The 20,874-nt window shown below is 41.8% G+C and overlaps 1 protein-coding gene across 1 annotated transcript in view; it reads right to left on the bottom strand.

The window, feature by feature from the left end:
• shisa9b (shisa family member 9b) overlaps positions 1–17,666 on the bottom strand; it is a 55,350-nt gene extending 37,684 nt beyond the window's left edge. The window contains exons 1-2 of the mRNA XM_056288660.1: positions 17,075–17,666; positions 5,341–5,453 (exon numbers count right to left, since the gene is read on the bottom strand). Of these exons, the coding sequence (XP_056144635.1) occupies positions 5,341–5,453; positions 17,075–17,583 (622 nt within the window). The 5' untranslated portion in view covers positions 17,584–17,666. The remainder of the gene's footprint in view (positions 1–5,340; positions 5,454–17,074) is intronic.
• Between the last annotated feature and the right edge of the window lie 3,208 nt (positions 17,667–20,874).

Raw genomic sequence — 20,874 nt, 5'->3', positions numbered from 1 at the left:
CAGTGAGGTTGTCAGTCAAGTATGTTGAATTTGTACACATTTTGTTTGTGTGTAGATCCTCACATTTAAGAAAAAATGAGTGAAACTTGTCCATTAAGAGGTTTAAGTTTTCACATTTTTTTCTCCCGGGGGAGGATGCCCCCAGCTCCCCCTATAAGAATTTGGTTTCAGCCCCTAATGGTTACAAATCCTCCAAACACCCCTGCTCCGGAGTCCAATAGTGGTGTGCTTTACACCACTTCGGCTGACGCTTGATATTGTGAACGGTGATCTTAGACTTGTGTGGGTTGCTCAGCCATGGAAACCCATTTCTTGAAGCTCCCGATGAACAGTTCTTGTGCGTATGTTGCTTCCAGAGGCAGTTTGGAACTCAATAGTGAGTATTGCAACTGAAGACAGATGACTTATAAAATCCTAAATGGGCTTGCCCCATCTCACCTGTCTGATCTCCTTAAACCGCACATTCCATCTCGAGCTCTTCGTTCTCAAAATACAGGGCTCCTGTGTGTACCCAAAGTTAAAAAGAAGTCAGCTGGTGGCAGGGCCTTTTCCTATCAGGCTCCATTCTTGTGGAATAACCTGCCTGCTGCCATCAGACAACCAGAGTCTGTTGAGTCCTTTGAATCCAAACTTAAAACTCATCTTTTTGCCTTAGCTTACAAGTAGTTGCCTTTAAGTTGAGTGCTCACAACCTGTACTGCATGGCGGGTCGGTTTTCTGTCTCAATGAATTTACCAACCACTGTTCTGCCGACGAGATTACAGAGTATAGATTATGACTAGTTGATGACTTAATTATGACTAATGACTATTGCAAACTGTTCTCTTCTCTCACATGTCTTTTCTCTCTCTCTGAATGATGTCTTCTCCTTTCTCTTTTCCTGTGTTTGAATGGTGTCATGTGAGTCTCCCTTGTGTGCACTTGCAGTCACTTCTCCTCCCAGGTCTCCATGGTGATGGTGGTCGCCACTTGGATGCTGCCTGCTATTCCTCACCTCACATAATTTTTTTTTTTACATGATGATGCTGGTCGCGTGGCTTGGGTCCTGGACTGTTCCGATGGCGTCTGGACACTGCTTGGCATCCTGCACATCATATTCTTCATAAATTTTATAAGTCCATTATAATTCTGTTATCCTCTTTCAATGTTGTATTATGTAAATTGTGTAAACACAACATCTATTGCACGCTGTCTGTCTTGGGAGAGAGATCCCTCCTCTGTTGCTCTCCCTGAGGTTTCTTCCTATTTTTTTCTCCCTGTTAAAGGGTTGTTTTTTTTTTTTAGGGAGTTCCTTGTCTGATGAGAGGGTCTAAAGACAGGATGTTGTGTTGCTGTTATCCCACTGAGGCAAATTTGTAATTTGTGATATTGGGCTATACAAATAAAATTGATTTGATTTGATTTGACTTTTATGCCCTTCATTACTCGGCGGTCTCGTTTTGTGGTCTTGTGTGTCCTACCCCTTCACAGCCGAGCCGTTGTTGCTCTGAGATGTTTCCGCTTCACAATAACAGACTTACGTTTGGAAATTGACCAGGACAGGAATTTGACCAACTGACTTGGAAAGGTGGCACCCTATGACAGAGCCATGTTGAAAGTCACGGAGTACAGCCAATTCTACTGCCAATGTTTGTGTGTAGAGATTGTGTGGTTTTGTGCTTGATTTTAGCCATCTACCACCAATGTGCTGAAATAGATGTAGCCAGTCATTAGAAGAGGTGTCCACATACTTTTGGCCATATAGTGTACCTCAGAGACACACACACACACACACACACACACACAGAAAGGCAAAAAATACTTAAAGACAAAACAGACACAGTCAAAGCAGGTGAATATGTAGATATTGACAGGAAGAAAAACCAAGAAAGGCTGAAAGTGAGACCGAATCCTTCATGTATCCCTTCTGCTCTGATAATTGTGAGACACACACGCACACATTCATAGTTGTCTAGGCATACCTATAAAACATGCATAACAAATTGAAGTGGCATACAAACACACTCAAATACACACACATGAAAAAATGTATTATACCTATACAATAAATACATTAAATATAATAAAGTAAACATCCATCCATTCATCCATTATCCAAGCCATTTATCCTGTTCTCAGGGTCATGGGAATGCTACATGCTAAATCTAATGCTAATGTAAATATATTCATATTTATATAATAAAAACATTTTAAAGGGGTTGTTTATTCATCCTCGGTGTAACCAGGACACCCATTGTGATTTAAATATGTTTTTAGGGGGAACTGATACACAGTAAAAAAAAGAAAATAACATAAGTTACGCATAATAAACTCAGCTGAATTGTGTTGTTTGCAGTTGTGTGTTATATTTTGTCACAGTAAAACTTTGTATCACATTGCTGATGTAGATAGGATACTCTTTTTTTTTTACAAAGTAATTTGAACGACCTTTTCTGAGTAGCTTTAGTTAAACATGACTTATGGGCCACATCAGTGCTAGACAACACAACCTGAACCTCAGCTGTTGCACTTTGTGTTGTAGACCTGGCATGGTTACAGACACTTCTGAGCCCTGAGAAGGAGAAAATGCACAGGACTGAGTCCTGACCTAAAGGATGTTACCACACCTCACACTACCTTGCCTGAATTATAATAAAGAAACCATAATAATTTGTTTAACCTCATGTCAAACAAATTATTGTGAAGTATTCCTTGCACACATCCATGCAGCATGAAATTTAATATAGTTGTATATTATCTTGTACCATCAACTTCCATTTCAAGACCAATTTCTTTTCTTAATAAAGCATGTGGCACACAAAACCTGACTCCTTACACCTTTCACATGTCCATCTCATAAGTCTGTACATAGTCTCTTATGTCCGTTTTTAAAACGATGATTGTCTGTCTGATATCAACTTGTGTTCAATGTGACTGTTTCACATCCATTGCTGGCATTACCATTCTCCAGCTGTTAAACCACACTTTGACAGCTGTGTGTCATGGTGGAGAACTATAATTATGCAGATTTTCTTCCAGCCAGTCACTACATCAGATGATTTCACTGATTAGTCAGTCCTCTTTGGGTGAATTTGTGCCAGTCTGTGAAATCCTGTGGTTTTACTGATTGGTTGGAATGACCCTCTTGTATACAGACCTGTCATTAAAAGCATTTAGAATCTAGTCAGTGTAAAAAATAAGAGTGATTCCTGCCTCTTTACTATGAGCTTAATGACTCATGATAGTGATCATGTTGATTCAAGCACAAGTTTAAGATTTTTATTATTAGCCGGACAAGTTCGCATGGAAAATTTAGCTGGGTGGGATGCTCAACAAAAGGAACACAAAGGACATAAACATAACATTCTAAAGTAGAAAAAACAAGGAATATCCATAAGAGAATACCCCTTGTTAAGAATATCAAACCTGGCAAGTAAGTCAAGGAATTGGGGAATAACTGGCATTTTGCTTTGTCTTATGACAGCAAGCAGATCTGCCTGAGAAACGGTACTCTGTAAGTGAGTGCTATGTGCAAGTGTGTGTGCGCGCATGCAAAGGTTATGTCTGTGGTCCTGTGTAGCTCCTTAGGTAAAGCAGCTAGTGTTATGGCAGCATATGCCTAGAGCACGGCACTAATACTTCCAAAAGATAAGGGATTGACTCCCACCAGGTCCATCCATGCTGTAATGTAATGCAGTTGGTACGATGTGCAATGGTTTGTGTCCTCGAAATAGAAAAGCACAATATAAATGTTATCATTGTATTACTCATGAGTGTATGTAACAGACATTTAATTGGTATAGCTGTTTACATGCAGAGTGATGATGTGAGATTGAGCTATAAAATTGTTTTTAGGCAAAAATGATGGTGATCATTTTCAGCCCTGATCATAAATTCCACATTTATTTGTTGAAAAAGAATGTCTACAAAATAAAAAAAAACCTACATTGTCACCACCCCAATGAATAAAATGTTTGAACTTTGAACTCTGTCTATGCCCCATTTCATGACACAATGGATAGGGGGAGTAGCTTATCACATAGAGTACAAAGAATTTCAACCTGAATACAAAAATGTATGCTTCAGGGGCAGACATGCATCCTCCTCCTCTCAAACTTGAAATAGTCCATTCAGCTGAATGACTGAGCATGCATTTTAACAATTTAAATCAAAGCTGATGAACACAGTGTCAGTCATGCTGTGATCTATGCAGTCCTTATACAGTCCTTAAGTAGTGTCAGGTAGAGAAGATTGAGGAGTTCTCTACCTCAAATAATGTCTAAATGGTGGAAATGTTGTGAGAAGCCATGTGTATCTCCTTAGCAGACAGTGAACAGGCTAGCGAATTACAGAGCATATCATCGTTAAGGTACTCTATCGCAGAAACCCTCCTGCCTCTCGCTCCCTCTCACCTTCTCTCAGTCAGGCCTGAAACTGTTTTGTTACCCTTTAAGTACTACCTATTCTGTTTCTGATAATTACCACACTGTGAACCTTACAACATGAATAAATGTTTTATCATCCCACATGGATTATACTTTAACAGCAGAACTTTGCCAATGATCATTCTATGGTGATTATGCTTTGACTGTATTTTGATCACACCATCTTCATCAATTATTTTAGAGATTTTGTAGGATTGATGTGGCTCTTTGCTGGTTTACTTCAGATAAGATGTTTTCTGTCACCATTGGCCTGAGTTCTCTTCAGAAACAACAGGCGAAGAGGTTCCTCATGGTTCCATCCTGGGTCTTCTTTTTAAAAAAAAATATATTCCAACTCAGTGAAATAGTTTAGAGATATTACAGTTTAGACAACTGAAAAGCTGAATGGGAACAGCGCTGATAATAGTAAATCTGACATACAAATTTGCTTTAGGGGGCTCACAGTTCCTTTACCTTTATGGTGCAGCATGGAAAAATTAAACCTTATAATCAAATTAAGCAACTGTAATAAGTAAAATGGCCTTAAATGAGGTATTGCAAAAGATGTTTCATCATAGTGACAATACAATTCAAACAGGCACAACATGAAATTTTGGATTGGAAAAAAAAAAACATTAGGTGAAAACTCCACTACCACGGTGTAAATGTTAACCCAATATGATTCCCATGAGGGAAAAACAGACTCCATGCCAATTTTTCACTCTGATATCTGCACCATTGTTTCTTGTTTGCAGCTGTTGTTTCTATGTAAGACTTTTGTAAGCTAAAATTGGATTTCCTCCATTTGGGAAATAACATAATATAAAAGGATTTTCAAGTGCGAGGAATTAATCTTTCCATTCTTCTACCACATCCACAATATCAGACATGGCACAGTTCTCTGACTTTATTGTAGAATTTGTGAAAACATACTTACGTTGACTGTTAACCACTGCCCTGGCTTGTGTGTTCTCGTAGTGCTGCCTATGCATTCCAATATCGTCAGTGTGCTCTCCTGGAGCAGGATGGCGGATCACATGGGCAAGGGCCCTGGGAAGAAATTGTATACTACAGTGAGGGGGGCTTTTAATTGCTATTATTTTGTCTTAAAACTTAAATTGACACAGAAGATTCTAGCCTAGCTAACCAAACCAGTTTTGCAAGTCAATCACACTGATCTTCCTCTGGAGATTTGATTTGGCCTCCTGCTCATACGGAGTGGATTTTAAAAAGTGGGCACATCCACAAAATGGGTGGTCCAATCAAAGCTTTAGAGGTTACAATATTGAGAGCCCATGCAGCATAATTGTAAGCACAACTGGTGGCAATGATGAATGATTTAGAATTAATGAGTTAAGTCACAGAAAGGTGAATCAGTTCATCTGGACACACCATTTAGTGGGAGAAATGTTTCATCACTCATCTAAGTGACAGACAGACAGACAGACAAACAGACAGAAACCAGTTTATTAAACCGGACAGATAATCATGAAAAAATTATGACATTACTTAGCAACATAAATACTTACTTGTTTGTTTTTTTGTTTTTGTTTTTGTTTTTTTAGTTTGGAATCACATATTAGCAGCATTTTTACATTATCATCTTTGGTTAGATACGTTAACAAAGTGATCCATCTTTTCTGCATTTTATAGAGTAATTATAGAACACACAAATAGAAGTACAAAACCATACTTGCCTAAACTAATTTAAACAAAAGAAGGACGCCTTGGGGAAATATACAATTCTACACTTCTCCCCAAATTTCCTCAAATTTAGTTTCCTCAAGCCTCATGGAGAAGGTGATTATTTCCATCACAAAAATGTCATAAATTATACCATACCAGTCTTTATAGACGGGGTGTCTGGCAGCTCTGGCTTAAGCCATTTCTTTGTAATTGCTTTTCTGGCAGCTACACTCAATATTCTAAATAAGTAACTTGCATTAATGTTTGTGGGTGTTGCATATAATAGACCAAAGAGGAGTTCATCCCAATTAAAAGTAATTTTTGTCTCAAATATAGTCACTAATTCTATATAAATCTTATGCCAGAAGGTATTTACTTTTGGGCAAGCCCAAAACATGTGGTAGTGATTGGCTACAATTTCTCCAGCAGCTGGAAGAGCCTGAGTGGTACGCTATCTGAACAGGTGTAATAAAATATCTAGTAAGACTCTTCCAGCCAAACACTCTCCATGAGGTTGAGCTGCTGATCCTCCACTGAGATTCGCAATATTTTGGCCAAGCTTCCTCTGGTATGGAACTGTTAGTTTCCCTTCCCCATTTTTGTTTTATGTAGGTGGGACTTGCTATCTTAAATCTCCTGAAGTCCCCTGTGTAGCCTAGAGATTATTTTAAACCTTGACTCCATCCTATAAGCACTAACAAAAACTTTCAATAAATTATTTTCAAATGCCTTTTGACTCTCTAAAATAAAACCGTTAATGTGATGGCATACCTGAAGAAATCTATAAAAGTCGCTATTATTTAACCTGTGTAGTCTTTTCAACGTCTCAAAGTTGCTGAGTATCCCGTGATTAAAAAAGGTACAGTATGAGGAGAGGCCCTGATTAGCCTATCCTTTATAACTCACATCTAATTTGTTTGGAGTGAAGTCAAGGTCGTGAGAGCACCATCTCAGAATTCTTATCTCTTCAAGCCAACCATTCTTAGTGATACTATTTAGCCATGTTTTCAGAGATAAGTTAATCCACTTATTACCTATTTCCATTAAGTTTTAATTGGTCTTTTATCCCCTATCCGTGCCTGAATTGGAACTGCCCCAGACATATTTTCTTCAATTTCTTTCCATGTCACTTGGTAATCAGAAGTGCACCATCAATAAAAAATCCTCAGTTGGGTCAATATATAAAGTGCTTTGGGCAGGGAAGTGCAAGTCCTCCCTTTTTTCTCACCAGCTGAAGAGTTTTATATCTTATCCTTGGGTTTTTCCCTTGCCAAATGTACCGTGATATTAATTCATCCCATTCATTGAATTGTTTGTCAGTTATTTCAGTTGGAAGAGTTTGAAACAAATATAATACCCTAGGCAAGATATTCATTTTACTGACTCTATTCATGATTCAAACTTAATATTGGAATTAAATTCTATCATGTTATGTCCTCCTTTATTTTACGACTTAACGAATTGAAGTTTAAGGCATACAACTTTGTTAATTATTTTGGGATATTTACTCCTAGATATCTAATGTGATCCAAGTCCTAATTTAGTGGATTTTAGAGCTTATGATCTGGTGAGGCCTGTAATAAAAACGTAATATTTGAGTCTTTGGAATATTCAATTTATAACCTGAGACAGAACCAAAGTTATTTAAGAGTGACAATAATTTCAAAATTGGGTTTGACAAGTAAATTAAAACGCTGTCTGCAAATAGAGAATTTTATGTTCTTGATAACGCATTTTTATACCTTAAATATTTTGTCCTGAATGTCCCCTGGTTTAACGTTTCAATAAATATTGCAAACGGTAATGGACTTGTTGGGCAGCCAACATTTCAGGTTTTACAGGCCTTGTTATGTTGGTTAGATTAGCAATGTGTGTTTTCCATTTTGTTTTTCAGGTAATAGTTTAACTTTTTCGATTTTGCTATCCAAGTTCGACCATGTCTCTCTGAAGTTTAAATCGTTTAAAAATAGTATTATAGTTGTTAAATTTTAATTTTGGTGTCAGTCGTTTCCTAACAGACATGCTAACATATGCAATACATTGATATCTAATTGGGTATTTATCTTGACAGAATATAGAGTTTAAAAATCAGCTGTCATTTTGACGGCCCATGGTCGTTTTAGGTGGGAGTGAAATCCCGATTGTCTTCAGTCCACATACTTCACATACAGGGGGCAGTACTATAGGCAGAGGCATAGGTGAGCTATGGGTTCCCCATTCATCCATCTATCCATTATCCAAACTGCTTATGCTGCTCTCAGGGTCGTGGGGATGCTGTAGCCTACCCCAGCAGTCATTGGGCAGCAAGCGAGGAGACACCCTGGACAGGCCGCCAGGCCATCACATGGCCCACACACACACACACACACACACACACACACACACACACACACACACATCTAGAGACAGTTTAGTGTGGCTGATTCACCTGCATGTCTTTGGATTTGATTTGGATTTGTCTTTGGATGGGTTCCCCGGTTTTACCTATAGTGGCCAATTTTTATATGGAGGAAGTGGAAAAGAGGGCTCTGATGTCCTATCCAGGGGCACCACCTAGCCATTGGTTCATATTTGTGGATGACACCTGAGTTAAAATTAAATCTCAGGACGTACCACATTTCACCGATCACATTATGGTGGTCAGTGAAATGTTGCCTCAGCAACACTGGGGCTCCACAGGGGACAGTTCTGTCTCCCTTCCTTTTCACCCACTACACCACAGAATTCAACTACCACACAGAGTCCTGCCATCTTCAGAAGTTCTCTGATGACTCTGCTATAGTCTGATGCATCAGTAAGTGTGAGAAGGCTGAGTACAGGGCTGTGGTGGGAAACTTTGTCACACTGTGTGAGCAGAACAATCTGCAGCTTAACGTGACTAAGACAAAGGAGCTGGTTGTTGACCTGAGGAGGGACATGACACCAATGACCCCTGTTTCTATCCAGGGGGTCATTGTGGACACTGTGGTGTACTACAAGTACCTGGGGGTGTATATAGACAATAAACTGGACTGGGCTCAGAACACTTATGCCCTCTACAAGAAGGGACAGAGTCGTCTCTACTTTTTGAGGAGGCTTAGATCTTTCAACGTCTGCCAGACAATGCTCAGGATGTGGTATGCGTCTGTGGTGGCCAGTGCTCTCCTGTTTGCTGTTGTGTGTTGGGGCAGCAGGTTAAGGGTAGCAGATGCAAACAGCCTCAATAAACTGATCCGTAAGGCTGGTGACATTGTGGGGGTGGAACTGGATTCTCTGGCGGTGGTTTCTGAGAGGAGGACGCTGTTGAAATTACGTGCCATCATGGACAATGTCTCCCATCCACTCCATGACATGCTGGATGAGCACAGGAGTACTTTTAGTAATAGACTCATTCTGCCAAAAAGCACCACTGGAGGTCATTCCTGCCTGTGGCCATCAAACTTTACAACTCCTCCCTCAGACTCAGACTGTCAGACACTCTGAGTTAATGGTCATTGGACTGGCCTTGTCAAGTTTTGTTTGTGCTGCTTGTTGTGCACTGCATTAGTGCAGTATATATAGGGTGTTATGTGCACCATACTTGTTGATATATTTTGTTCTTATTTCTTCTCCCCAATTGTACCTGGCCAATTACTCCACTCTTTCGAGCCATTGCGGTCACTGCTCCACCCGCTCTGCCAATCCAGGGAGGGCTGCAGACTACCGCATGTCTCCTCCAATACATGTGAAGTCGCCAGCCGCTTCTTTTCATCTGACAGCGAGGAGTTTCACCAGGGGGGGGGGGGTAGCACGTGGGAGGGTCACGCTATTCCCCCCAGTTCCCTCTCCGCCCTGAACAGGCGCCCCGACCAACCAGAGGAGGCACTAGTGCAGTGACCAAGACACATATCCACATCTGGCTTCCCTCCCGCAGACACGATTTTATCTTTATTTCTATTTTTTTCTGTTTCTATTTTCCTATCTTGTATCTTGTTAGTTTTTAGTTATTAGAGCACGAGTGTCTGTAATAGAACCCAATTTCCCCTCGGGGATGAATAAAGTATTCTGATTCTGATTACCTCTGTGGACAACCACATCAAGTTCAACAGGGAGGATGTGAAAAATAACAGGTTAGCCTTCTTAGACTGTGAAACAGCCACTGGAGCAGAAACTAGGAGTCATCTGCATGCTGTACCACCAAGCTGACAGCGTCCACACCAAGACAGCACCCGGGGAAGGGGAGAAATCCCATATTAAACAGGCCCTGGTTAAGTGTGGTTATCCTAACTGGGCGTTTGCCAAAGCCAGGATGATGCCCAAACAGTGCACCAGCTGACTGAAGAGAGGAGAAGGACAACAGCTGCCTAAGCATAAACCAGTGGTGATTCCATATGTGGTGGGAGTGTCAGAACAGTTCAGATGCATATTTTCCCAACACCGCATCTCAGTTGCTTTCAAACCCCATAACACGCTGCACCAGAAATTGGTCCACCCAAGGATTGGGTCCCCCGGCACAAACAGAGCAATATAGGGTACGCTGTTAAGTGCCAGGAGGATTGCAGTGACTTGTACAGAGCACGCATAAAGACATAATGATTTGTGTGTTGACAAGATATTATAAAACAAGTCACATGCTGTAGGCACACAGCATGTCAGCCTGTGTCAGGTTTTGTTCTAAAATCACTCAAAGTTGTAAAATTTATCACTTTTACTCTGTTGCCACTGTTGTTAACAATTCTGCTGCATTGCATCTCAACATAGGCCCTTGGATCATTTTCCAAAAATTTGTAGTGGACTGTCCAATTTTTTGAACGGAGCGGTCTTTTAGAAATCACTCTTAATTAAAGGGACTGTGGATGTAATCTTCCGCTATGTTCAGTGTGATAGACCCACTAAATTGGTCTGGCTCATGAGGCTTATGTCTCCTGCTACATCCTTTCATCTAGCGTAAGCAGTGAATGGGCTACAATATTCAAATGGATCAACTGTTGATCAACTTTCTTCATGTTTGCAAGATGCAAAAAAAGCTTTGCGCAAAACTGCATGAAGTTTGTAAAAATAATATAGACCCAATAGTGTTTCGTGCCAGTCATTATAGGGACTTTCTCTTTCAGTAGCTAAAATGAATGGCTCATGACTTTTCTCTAAAACACTTAGCTGGTATGGTGTCTTAGAAGACTCTCTTCCTAGTTTAAATTTAACAAAACCTGATAATGGTGAAGATGACATGAAACACTGCAAAGTGTACGGAGCATGTCAGTTTCTTACTGTATTCCTTAAATAGCGGACTGCAGCAACTGCAAATACTGTCAAACACTATATCCACAAGGTCCTACAGTTCTTTTTTTTCTCTTTTTTTTCTTTTCCCCCCACTCTCCCGAGCCGTCCTGTTCGCTGCTCCACCCCCTCTGCCGATCCGAGGAGGGCTGCAGACTACCACATGCCTCCTCTGATATATGTGGAGTGGCCAGCCGCTTCTTTTCACCTGAAAATGAGGAGTTTTGCCAGGGGGACGTAGCGCGTGGGAGGATCACACTATTCCCCTCAGCCCCCCCCCCCCAAACAGGCGTCCCAACCAACCAGAGGAGGCGCTAGTGCAGCAACAGCAACCAGAACACATACCCACATCCGGCTTCCCATCCGCAGACACGGCCAATTGTGTCTGTATGGACGCCCAACCAAGCCGGAGGTAACACGAGGATTTGAACTGGTGTTTTGCCTATCATGTTGGTAGGCAACAGAATAGACTGCTACACTACCCAGATGCCAGGTCCTACAATTCTTGATCAGGAGCTCTAAACACCTGTGTGGCAACTTTTTGAGATTACATGAATATAGATAACTTTCTTAATATTTTATGTACAGCTATAGCGTGTGTCTGAGCCAAAGTGTGCCATTGTTCTCCCTCTTTGGTATCCTTGTGGACAATCATTCAATATCTTGTGCCGCTACTATCAAATGTTTTTTCTCAAATGAAGGCAAATAGCAACATTTTTATGGTAAGTACAGTGTTTCTCCATCCACAAGAGGTGATCTCGTCAAAATCCTGTGTCATAGCCAATTCTGCCTCAAAAACAGTGTTTGACTGTATAACCACAGCCAACGACTTATTTTTCCTAGCAAGGCTGGATTACGGACCAGGCATGCCGGGCAAGTGCCCCAGGGCCCCAGACCACTAGGGAACCCCAAAAGGTCAGGGGTATTGTGTTCGCATATAGTAGGGATCCCCATCCATACTCTACAAGGGACGTTTGTTCCAACCCTGCATTGTGATGCAGGGCCCAAGCTAGTCTCTATTGATGCGGGGGCCCCAAGCTATAGTCTTTACTGATGCAGGGCCCCAAGCTACAAAGTCTCTATTGATGTGGGGCCCAAAGCTACAGTCTCTATTGATGTGGGGCCCCAAGCTACAGTCTATACTGATGCAGGGCCCCAAGATACAAAGTCTCTATTGATGTGGGGCCCCAAGCTAGTCTCTACTGATGCAGGGCCCCAAGCTGCAAAGTCTCTATTGATGCAGGGCCCCAAGCTACAGTCTCTACTGATGCAGGGCCCCAAGCTGCATTGTTTCATTGGGTATAGTTAAACAAATGTGCTAGCTAGAATGGCCATACTGAAAAATAATTAAACAGATCGTTTTACTAAAATATGCCCATATTTCACTAAATTATTTGCTCTGAAATTCCTGTTGGTAAGCCGTTGTAAGTGGGAAGAAGGCTTCACAATATGTTTGCGATGCTGTGAGCTGCTATTCTCATCTGTTTGTTTTGTGATTCAAAATTGTGTTGTACTTTGTAGTCGCCATCCGAATCCCATGCAGCTTGGCATAGCGTCGACTACCATGTTGGGTATTTGCATTAGTTTTACATTTAACTATGTTTAGTAATGTTTGCGTAGCCTATCTGATGGGGCGGGGGGGGGGGCAAAGGATGTGCTTGCCCTGGGGCCCCCTGGTGGGTTAATACGGCCATCGTTCCTAGAACCTATTCCTATTGGATTATCCCAAAATGTCCCAGACATTTTGAAAATGAGGCATTTTTACTTTCTGTTTGCTTTTCTGATAATATGACAACCATACGGATTTTATCGCTGTCCTGCAGTTAATGTTTGTCATCACCTTGATTAGACTGAATGTACAGGAGCTATTAAGGAATCAAGTCCGGGGTTTACACATGCTATCGTCGACATTGTTTTTTCTCTTCAAATTCATAGATACTGCATCTTATGCTCATTAAAGACAGGGAGAAAGAAAGAAAGGAAGAGAGAGAGAGAGAGAGAGAGAGAGAGAGAGAGAGAGAGAGAGAGAGAGAGAGAGAGAGAGAGAGAGAGAGAGAGAGAGAAATGCAAACAGCATTATGCCGTTCACTACACTTATAATGAAACACAGGAGCACATTCAGAACACAGCTGGGGGTCCACTCCACATGCATAGATATATTGTATCACACAGTTCAAGATATTAAATCAGCCCAAAATGACAGCGGTGTTTGAGACAGTCGTCTATGGCAGTCGTTCTCAATCTGGTTCTCAGGTACCACCAGTACAGCTGGTTTCCTAGTCTGCCCAGTAGCTAAAAGGTAGTTCCAGTTTTGTTTTGTTTTGGTTTTTTTTTTTTTTTACAACCTGCGTCTTACGGCCTGCGGCCATTTGGCACATCGCAGTGGCAGACTCAAGCTGTTTGAGGTGCAAGGGTGAAAAAAATAAGAAGGGCACCAGGCACAGAGAGTCGTGATGCATTTATGGCGAAACAGTTGCAAATCTTGGTTAAGATTAAAATTGTTTTATTATGTGAGCACATCTACTGCACCTTTGTAATAAAACACACGGGGAACTATTGTATCTTTAACCATTTATTTCACAAAGACACACACGTGATGACGTCACTGACAATGAGCTGTATATTGAGCAGCTTAGTCGGGGCACTTTATCACGTTTTCTTGCACATTGGGCCACCCTAGAGGGCATTTTATCACTTTTTATCTGCCATAGGATTAAGGTCTGCACACTGAAATGCTCCCAAAAGTAATTTATTCTGTGGCAATGTTTCAATGAATCAGATCTTCCACCTGAGGAAGGTATCACCTGTCTATTTACTGCCTGACCAACACAATTGAGAAGTCATAGATGACTGGAAATAATGTACGCAATCTGAGGCACTACGTTCTTTTGTTTTGTTTTTTGTGTTTTTTGTCGTTGTCACTAGAACAGGTTTAAGACTCACATTCAGCTGCCTCTTAAGATGCTATTGTAACACTGTGTCCATGCAAAATCTCCAAAATGAAGCTGGTGATTAAAATAATATCATAACCAACATGCACAAAGGCAAAAACTACGAAAACAGGACCCAGATTTGAAAAAAAAACCTCCGGATTTATTCTTTAATCACATTCACCTGTTGTTCCAAGTCTGAAATCTCCGACTGAGTCTGAAATGTGTACCATCTCTTCCAGTTTACTATTAGTATGGTAAGCAAAAAGTAAGACGGACATACTACTCAATGAGAGAACCATGCCACTTTCTTCCAGCTCTCTGGGTTAATGATGACGCGCTGTGCACAAATTTCTCCTAGTGAAGTAGGTGACACACCGCTTTTTATCAATTTAAAAAAAATTCTGCTTAGCACGGTGAAAAGCAATACTTAAACTGTTCCGCTGTTCTTGTTTTTGTATCGCCCTTCGCCGCAGTTAGTGGTTGTCGTGAAGTATTGCGATGCATTGTGGGATATTCACGCCAGCGTATAAAGTGTTTGCATACTCCGAAAGGTAGACACATCTCAAACGATAGCAGCCAGGTTCTGGATGTTATCGACTATTCAGATCTAATCCATGATGACGCAATTATACTATTCCTAGATTTTTACAAGGCCTTTGATACTGTTGAGCACCCCTTTATTTTTGAAGCTTTGGTTCATTTTGGTTTGGTAAAAATTTTAGAAATACAAACTCTGTATAAAAACATCAATGTGTCTCACTGCTTAAACCTAAACACCTCTCCACGTTTTGAAGTTCAAAGAGGAATGAGATAAGGACGCCCAATATCCGCTTATTTATTTTTGATAGTTGCAGAACTTCTTAATTTATATGTTGTTCACTGTTCAGATATCGAGGGTATACAAATCGGGGATAATTGTCTAAAGATAAGCCAACTGGCTGATGATACATGTCTCTCTCTAAAAAATGAAAATCGGGTTCCAATCATCCTAGAGTCTTTAAAGGATTTTTCAAATGCTTCTGGTCTAATTGTCAATCAAAACAAGAGTGAAGTAATGTATGTACATGACACTGACAAAACATCTATATGTCGGTCACAAGTACAACATTCAGTTCAATACCTTGGTATTAAGATAGACAAAGTGTCCTCTGATAAAAGCAAAAATATCTTTAGTTGCTGTTTACAGAGAGATCTTACTATTCAAGTGTTACTATCTAAAGCGGAAGGCATTTCCAGGCTTGTGTACCCTGCTTTGTCTCTCTATGTTGACAACAAAACATGTGCAGGCATTAATTCACTCTTATTTACATTTATTTGGAAAAACAAAACTGCATATGTAAAAAGGAAAACAATCATTAGAAGATACTCTGAAGGTGGCTTTAATGCTTTGAACTTCAATACTATTAATAATATATTTAAAATCAACTGGATAAAGCACTGCCTTGCTGATAATAATTCTCCATGGTATTATATCCCCAACCCGATTTTTGAGAAATGTGGTGGATTAGAATTTTTTGCTTTCCTGTGATCATAAATGTAGTAAATTGCCCCTTAAAGTAGCAAACTTCCACAAACAAGCTCTTGAAACCTGGAAATTAGCATTCAAACATATTTTCCCCCCCATACCTGTACTATTTGGAACAACCAGTTTGTGCTATTTAGAAACAAGACTATATTTCTTTAAGAACTGGATGGACAATAATGGTATATTTGTATTGGACTTGATAAACACCCAGGGTGGATTTTACAGTTATGAGGACGTTATCCAAAAAAACTGGTGCAGACCTTTCTAAGAAGGAATATGAAAAAAACTGTCAAGAGTATATGTACAGGACTGATTCATCCTGTAAAGGCTCCTTCACTTTATGGCCCTTTTTCTGGAGAAGTCCCCAAAATTAAAATAGGGGGCATAAACCTGCTTGATCGCAAGTCTAATAGCAGAAAAACACTTACATCAGACGAAAGCTGTGTTCCTAAAGCATTCTATATTTGGAAGCTATCTTTCCCAATGTCTGTCAATGAAAGTATATGTTCTGAGTCTGACAAGTTTTTCATATCCAATAAAGTCGAAGAAATTCACTTCAAGATACTACATAAATATTACCCATGTAACACATTTTATGCAAATTTAAAGCAGAAACCTCGGCGAAATATTCATTCTGTAACACAGAAGAAGAAACTATTTTACATTTATTCTTTAATTGTCATTATTCCTCTAAGCTATGGACAGATATTGCATTACTAATTTTTGATACTTTTAACAAACTACTTAGTATAAAAAAAGGTATGGTCTTGTTCCTTGATTGCAATACTGGCTCATCTCCTGTAGATAATGCTCTCAAAATTCTGTGTTTGTTTGGTAAATTTCACATTCACAAATCCAAGGTGATGGGATCCCAGCCCAATATTTGCTTATTTTACATTGACCTGATGTTGTTTTTCAAGTCCCTTAGCAAAATAACATAACAAAAAGGCAACGAAAACATTTCTCATCTCGGGGAAAAAAAAGAAACACATTAGATAAATGAACTGATTGGTTTTACTTTTTTTTTCCTGAAAGACTCCTAACATAGCGGCGCTTATTATCATCATCTGATCATCGACTTCATAAGTTTATTTTGTGTTAACCTTTCCTTGTTTACTTATTTAGTTTATTTTATTCCTTTTATTTTCTCTTTTTTGCATTGTTTTATATTTAGACTATAATTATTATGTTTTTATGTTTTGGCTTTCACCTGTACTGAAACTCTGACATTGTATTGTTGCACTCCCTCTGGCAGTGTGCCTCACGACCGTAAGATAATTATGAATACATACCTTGACATGTCTCTTGGTGGACGGTGTGATTTTTCTAAACCAAGTTTAGTGAAAATCCCGATTAGCGCCATTATGGCCACAACCCCACATATTACGTACACAATAAGGTTCGTTTTGTCCTTGGCGGTTTCGAGTCCGGCGTCGACTTTCTTTTGCGGGGGTCTGGAGCCCGTCATCATCCACGGCGGGGTGTCGTAGTTCTTGCATGTTGTCTGGTCCAGCCGCGAACTTTTAAACGCGCAGCAGAAGCGGAAGCCGCAGGTGCCGCAGCAGTACAGGTAGCTGCCCGTCCTGCAGACGAACGGCGGGTCCCACTGGCCCATCACGTCGTAATAGCCGCGGCACTTGTCCTCCGTGTGCGGGGCGTCGGTGGTGCCGCCGTCCTCCCTGGACTCGTTGAATCCAGACATTATCAAGAAGTCGTCCGCAGCCTCCGTCCGCTCGCCTTCCGCATCGCATACGACAACTTTCACCAAGAAGGAGGCGAGCAGCAGTTCCGTTCCCCTCATCGTGGACACCTGTCAGTCCGTCTCACAAACTCGAAGCCATCTCTCAAAGAGACGACGCACACGCACACGCCCACACTGCCGTGTTGACAATATTAGTTGCCGCAACTTGCCGCGGACTCTGCGCAGGTTGAGCGCATCTTCTGTCTGTGTTCTTTTATTGTAAAACAGCAATTCACCTGTCAAGCCAAGAGCAGTCCAGCAGTTGTCTGAAACACTGAGGAGAGCAGCGCTGCGGGCTGGAGGACACCTGCTTCACTCCAGGCAGCAGGAACGTTTCAGAGCTGCTCACAAGGAAAGAATGATGGAAAGAGAGGAGAGAAAGGGGGCCGGGGGCCGGGGGAGAGGAGGGGGGAGAACCAATGAGGGAGTGCTAAAGGATGACAGAAGGTGTGTGTGTGTGTGTGTGTGTGTGTGTGTGTGTGTGTGTGTGTGTGTGTGTGTGTGTGTGTGTGTGTGTGTGTGTGTGTGTGTGTGTGTTGTTGAGCTATATTTTAACCATCAGAGTGAAGATGTTTTTGCAAAGTGAAGACATGTTGGCCGGTCCTCGCATCTTTAAGGGTATATTTTAGGGTTGGGACTTTTGTTTGGGGTTAAGGTTAGGCATGATTAAGGTTAAGGGCTATAGGGAAGGGTCCTCACAAGTAGAAAACAAATGCGTGTGTGTCTGCGTGCATTTTGGTGTGTAATGTTTAGCTGGAGATATAAATGACTACAGACAAATGAAACAGACAGTAGTTAGACTTCAGGCTTAATGTCAAGTTTTCCTGTTAACTGATGAGGGACTCTTATGTCAGCGTGGAAAGAGCCATTATAGAAATCTCTTTACTTTGTCAGACAGTTAAGCTTTAAATCGGTATGCCCTGGGACAGGTCATTTCTTTCCTCCACAAAGTCGCAGTAAACCCTATTGTAACGACTATGAATGAGTAGACTCGCTAGCCCTTGGCTAATGGGTCGGACCCTTTAGTCGACTGGTTAACGTCGTCGCCCGTGGTGCGGGAGACTCGGGTTCGCGTCCCGGCTGCGGCGGTTCCCGGCTGCCCCCGCCCCCCCGAACCTACTATATTGGTGTCTGTCAGAAGTGGGATCGTGAGGCCATCGGAAGCGCGTGCGCCCAGAGGCGTGAGGGAGCTGATAAGTTGAAGCAAGGGGACGCGCTTCCAGAAGAAGAAGGGAGGCGGGTAATGAGCATACTCACTAATGAACTTCAGTAATGGGTTGGACCCTTTAGTCGACTGGTTAACGTAGTCGCCCGTGGTGCGGGAGGCCCGAGTTCGCGTCCCGGCTGCCCCCTGAGTTCGCTACACTGTTATAACAGCACGTGATAGGTCGCTGGCATTTAAACTTAATTGTTTTGGCAGGGCTGTCATTTTGTTTGAAGTCTTTAAATGAGCCATCGCTACAGTCAAATTATTGTGAAATATTGTAATGTAGGCCAGGGCCGGATTAACCAGTGGGCATCCTGGGCACGGACCCAGGGGTCCACGCGCACTTGGGGGCCCAAGCAGCACAAAAAAACCCAAAACAAAACAATTCCCCAGGTCATGACACCATATATAACCAATCAAAAACACGCTCATATTTTTGTTACCTAAACAGAATGATGTGATTAGTCAATAATCCGTGTTACATTACATTTGACCCCGGTCCCCGCCCCCTCTCCCCTGCACCGCCTAACCGACTGTCAGAACAGTGAGGCTACAGACATATGGACGCAACGCGACGGTTAAACTTGATTCAGAGGGGAAACAGTAACAGAGTAAACCAGGAGAGGAAAAACAACCTAAACTAAGTGGATAAAGAAGCTAGGTAGCCAGGCTACAGACTCGAAAATGAATGGATGAAGAAGTGGGTGCAGCAAACAAAGGAGAAATGAGAAAAAGAGGAGAGGGAGGTGTTCTAATGACAACTGGAGAGAGAAGTGGGGAGGAGGAGATCGTCGCAGACAAGACAAGAGAGAGCCCCTGAAGAGCAGAGAACAGCAGAGACAGTCAGCCGGGAGGAAAGAGACAGCAACAGGTGCGAGTGCGTGTGTGCGCATGCGCGCGTGTGAGGACAACCTACATTAAAGGCGCTATAAACTATATTTTGGGCGCCAGCATCTCACACCAAACCAAAACAAACAAACCTCCCCTCCCTCCGCGGTCTTTGCTATTATTTCGTTCGATTCGTTTTTTTTGTTTTTTTGTTTTTTCAATGTTCCCGGTTTTTCTCCCCAATTGTCCATCCAGCCATTCCATTATCCAAACCGCTTATCCTGCTGTCAGGATTACGAGGATGCTGGAGCCTATCCCAGCAGTCATTGGGCGGCAGGCGGGGAGACCCCATGGACAGGCCGCCAGGCTGTCACAGGGCCCCGCTCTTTTCGAGCCATCCCGGTCTCTGTTCCACCCCCGATGCCGATACGAGGTGTGCCCCGACCGACCAGAAGAGGAGCTAGTGCAGCGACCAGGACAAATACCCACATCCGACTTCCCACCCGCAGACACGGCCAATTGTGTCTTTAGGGACGCCCGGCCAAGCCGGAGGTAACACGGGGATTCGACCCGGCGACCCCGTATTGGTAGGCAACGGAATAGGCCGCCGCGCTACCCGGACGCCCTTTCGTTCGATTCGGTTGTAATATTCTTTTACCGACAGTGACGTCACGCTCTACCCACAAGTCCGTGTAATTATCCGCCATTGTGTTGCAGGCGCAAACATACACAGATGTGCAAAACACGAGAGGTAGTCCATGGGCCAGAGCCCAAAATTTCCTATTTCGGTACACTCAAGGTGGCAAAACTTACTTATAATTTTTGAAAGGATCCATGTCTGTAGATGATATTTTGGTATGATAACCATTCCTGAGTGGCAGCTGTATCACAGTTATCAGCTCATGAGGTTAACCACCCCCTAAAGTAAATTGCTTTTTAGACGCTGGTGCATATCCTGGTTTAGCCTCATGGTCAGGACATTTTTCAATGTTCTATAATATTGTCTTTGGTATCATTTTAAAGGGGACCTTCTTAGCTTTCATTCAAGCCCTGTTGTGGATATTTCTCACAAATATAGAGGTCACTTGAGCTCTTCAACCCGTCAATAACACACATCTTTCTGCAATGTTCGCCTAAACTATATACTTTCTTTTAGCCCTGTGGCATCTAGGAATATCAGGGACACAAAACACAAAAACTGGAATACTCACGGGACTGTAAAGATTCAGGAAATGTATAATATACCCATACTATTTCATTGTGTGAGGTGATTGTGAACCTTAAATTAGAAGGGCACTATTACTAAGAAACTAACT

The sequence above is a fragment of the Lampris incognitus genome, chromosome 10 (assembly GCF_029633865.1).
Source record: "Lampris incognitus isolate fLamInc1 chromosome 10, fLamInc1.hap2, whole genome shotgun sequence".
Lineage (NCBI taxonomy): Eukaryota > Metazoa > Chordata > Actinopteri > Lampriformes > Lampridae > Lampris > Lampris incognitus.
The sequence above is the reverse complement of the archived record's forward strand: the minus strand, read 5'-3'. Positions and strand labels throughout refer to the sequence as shown.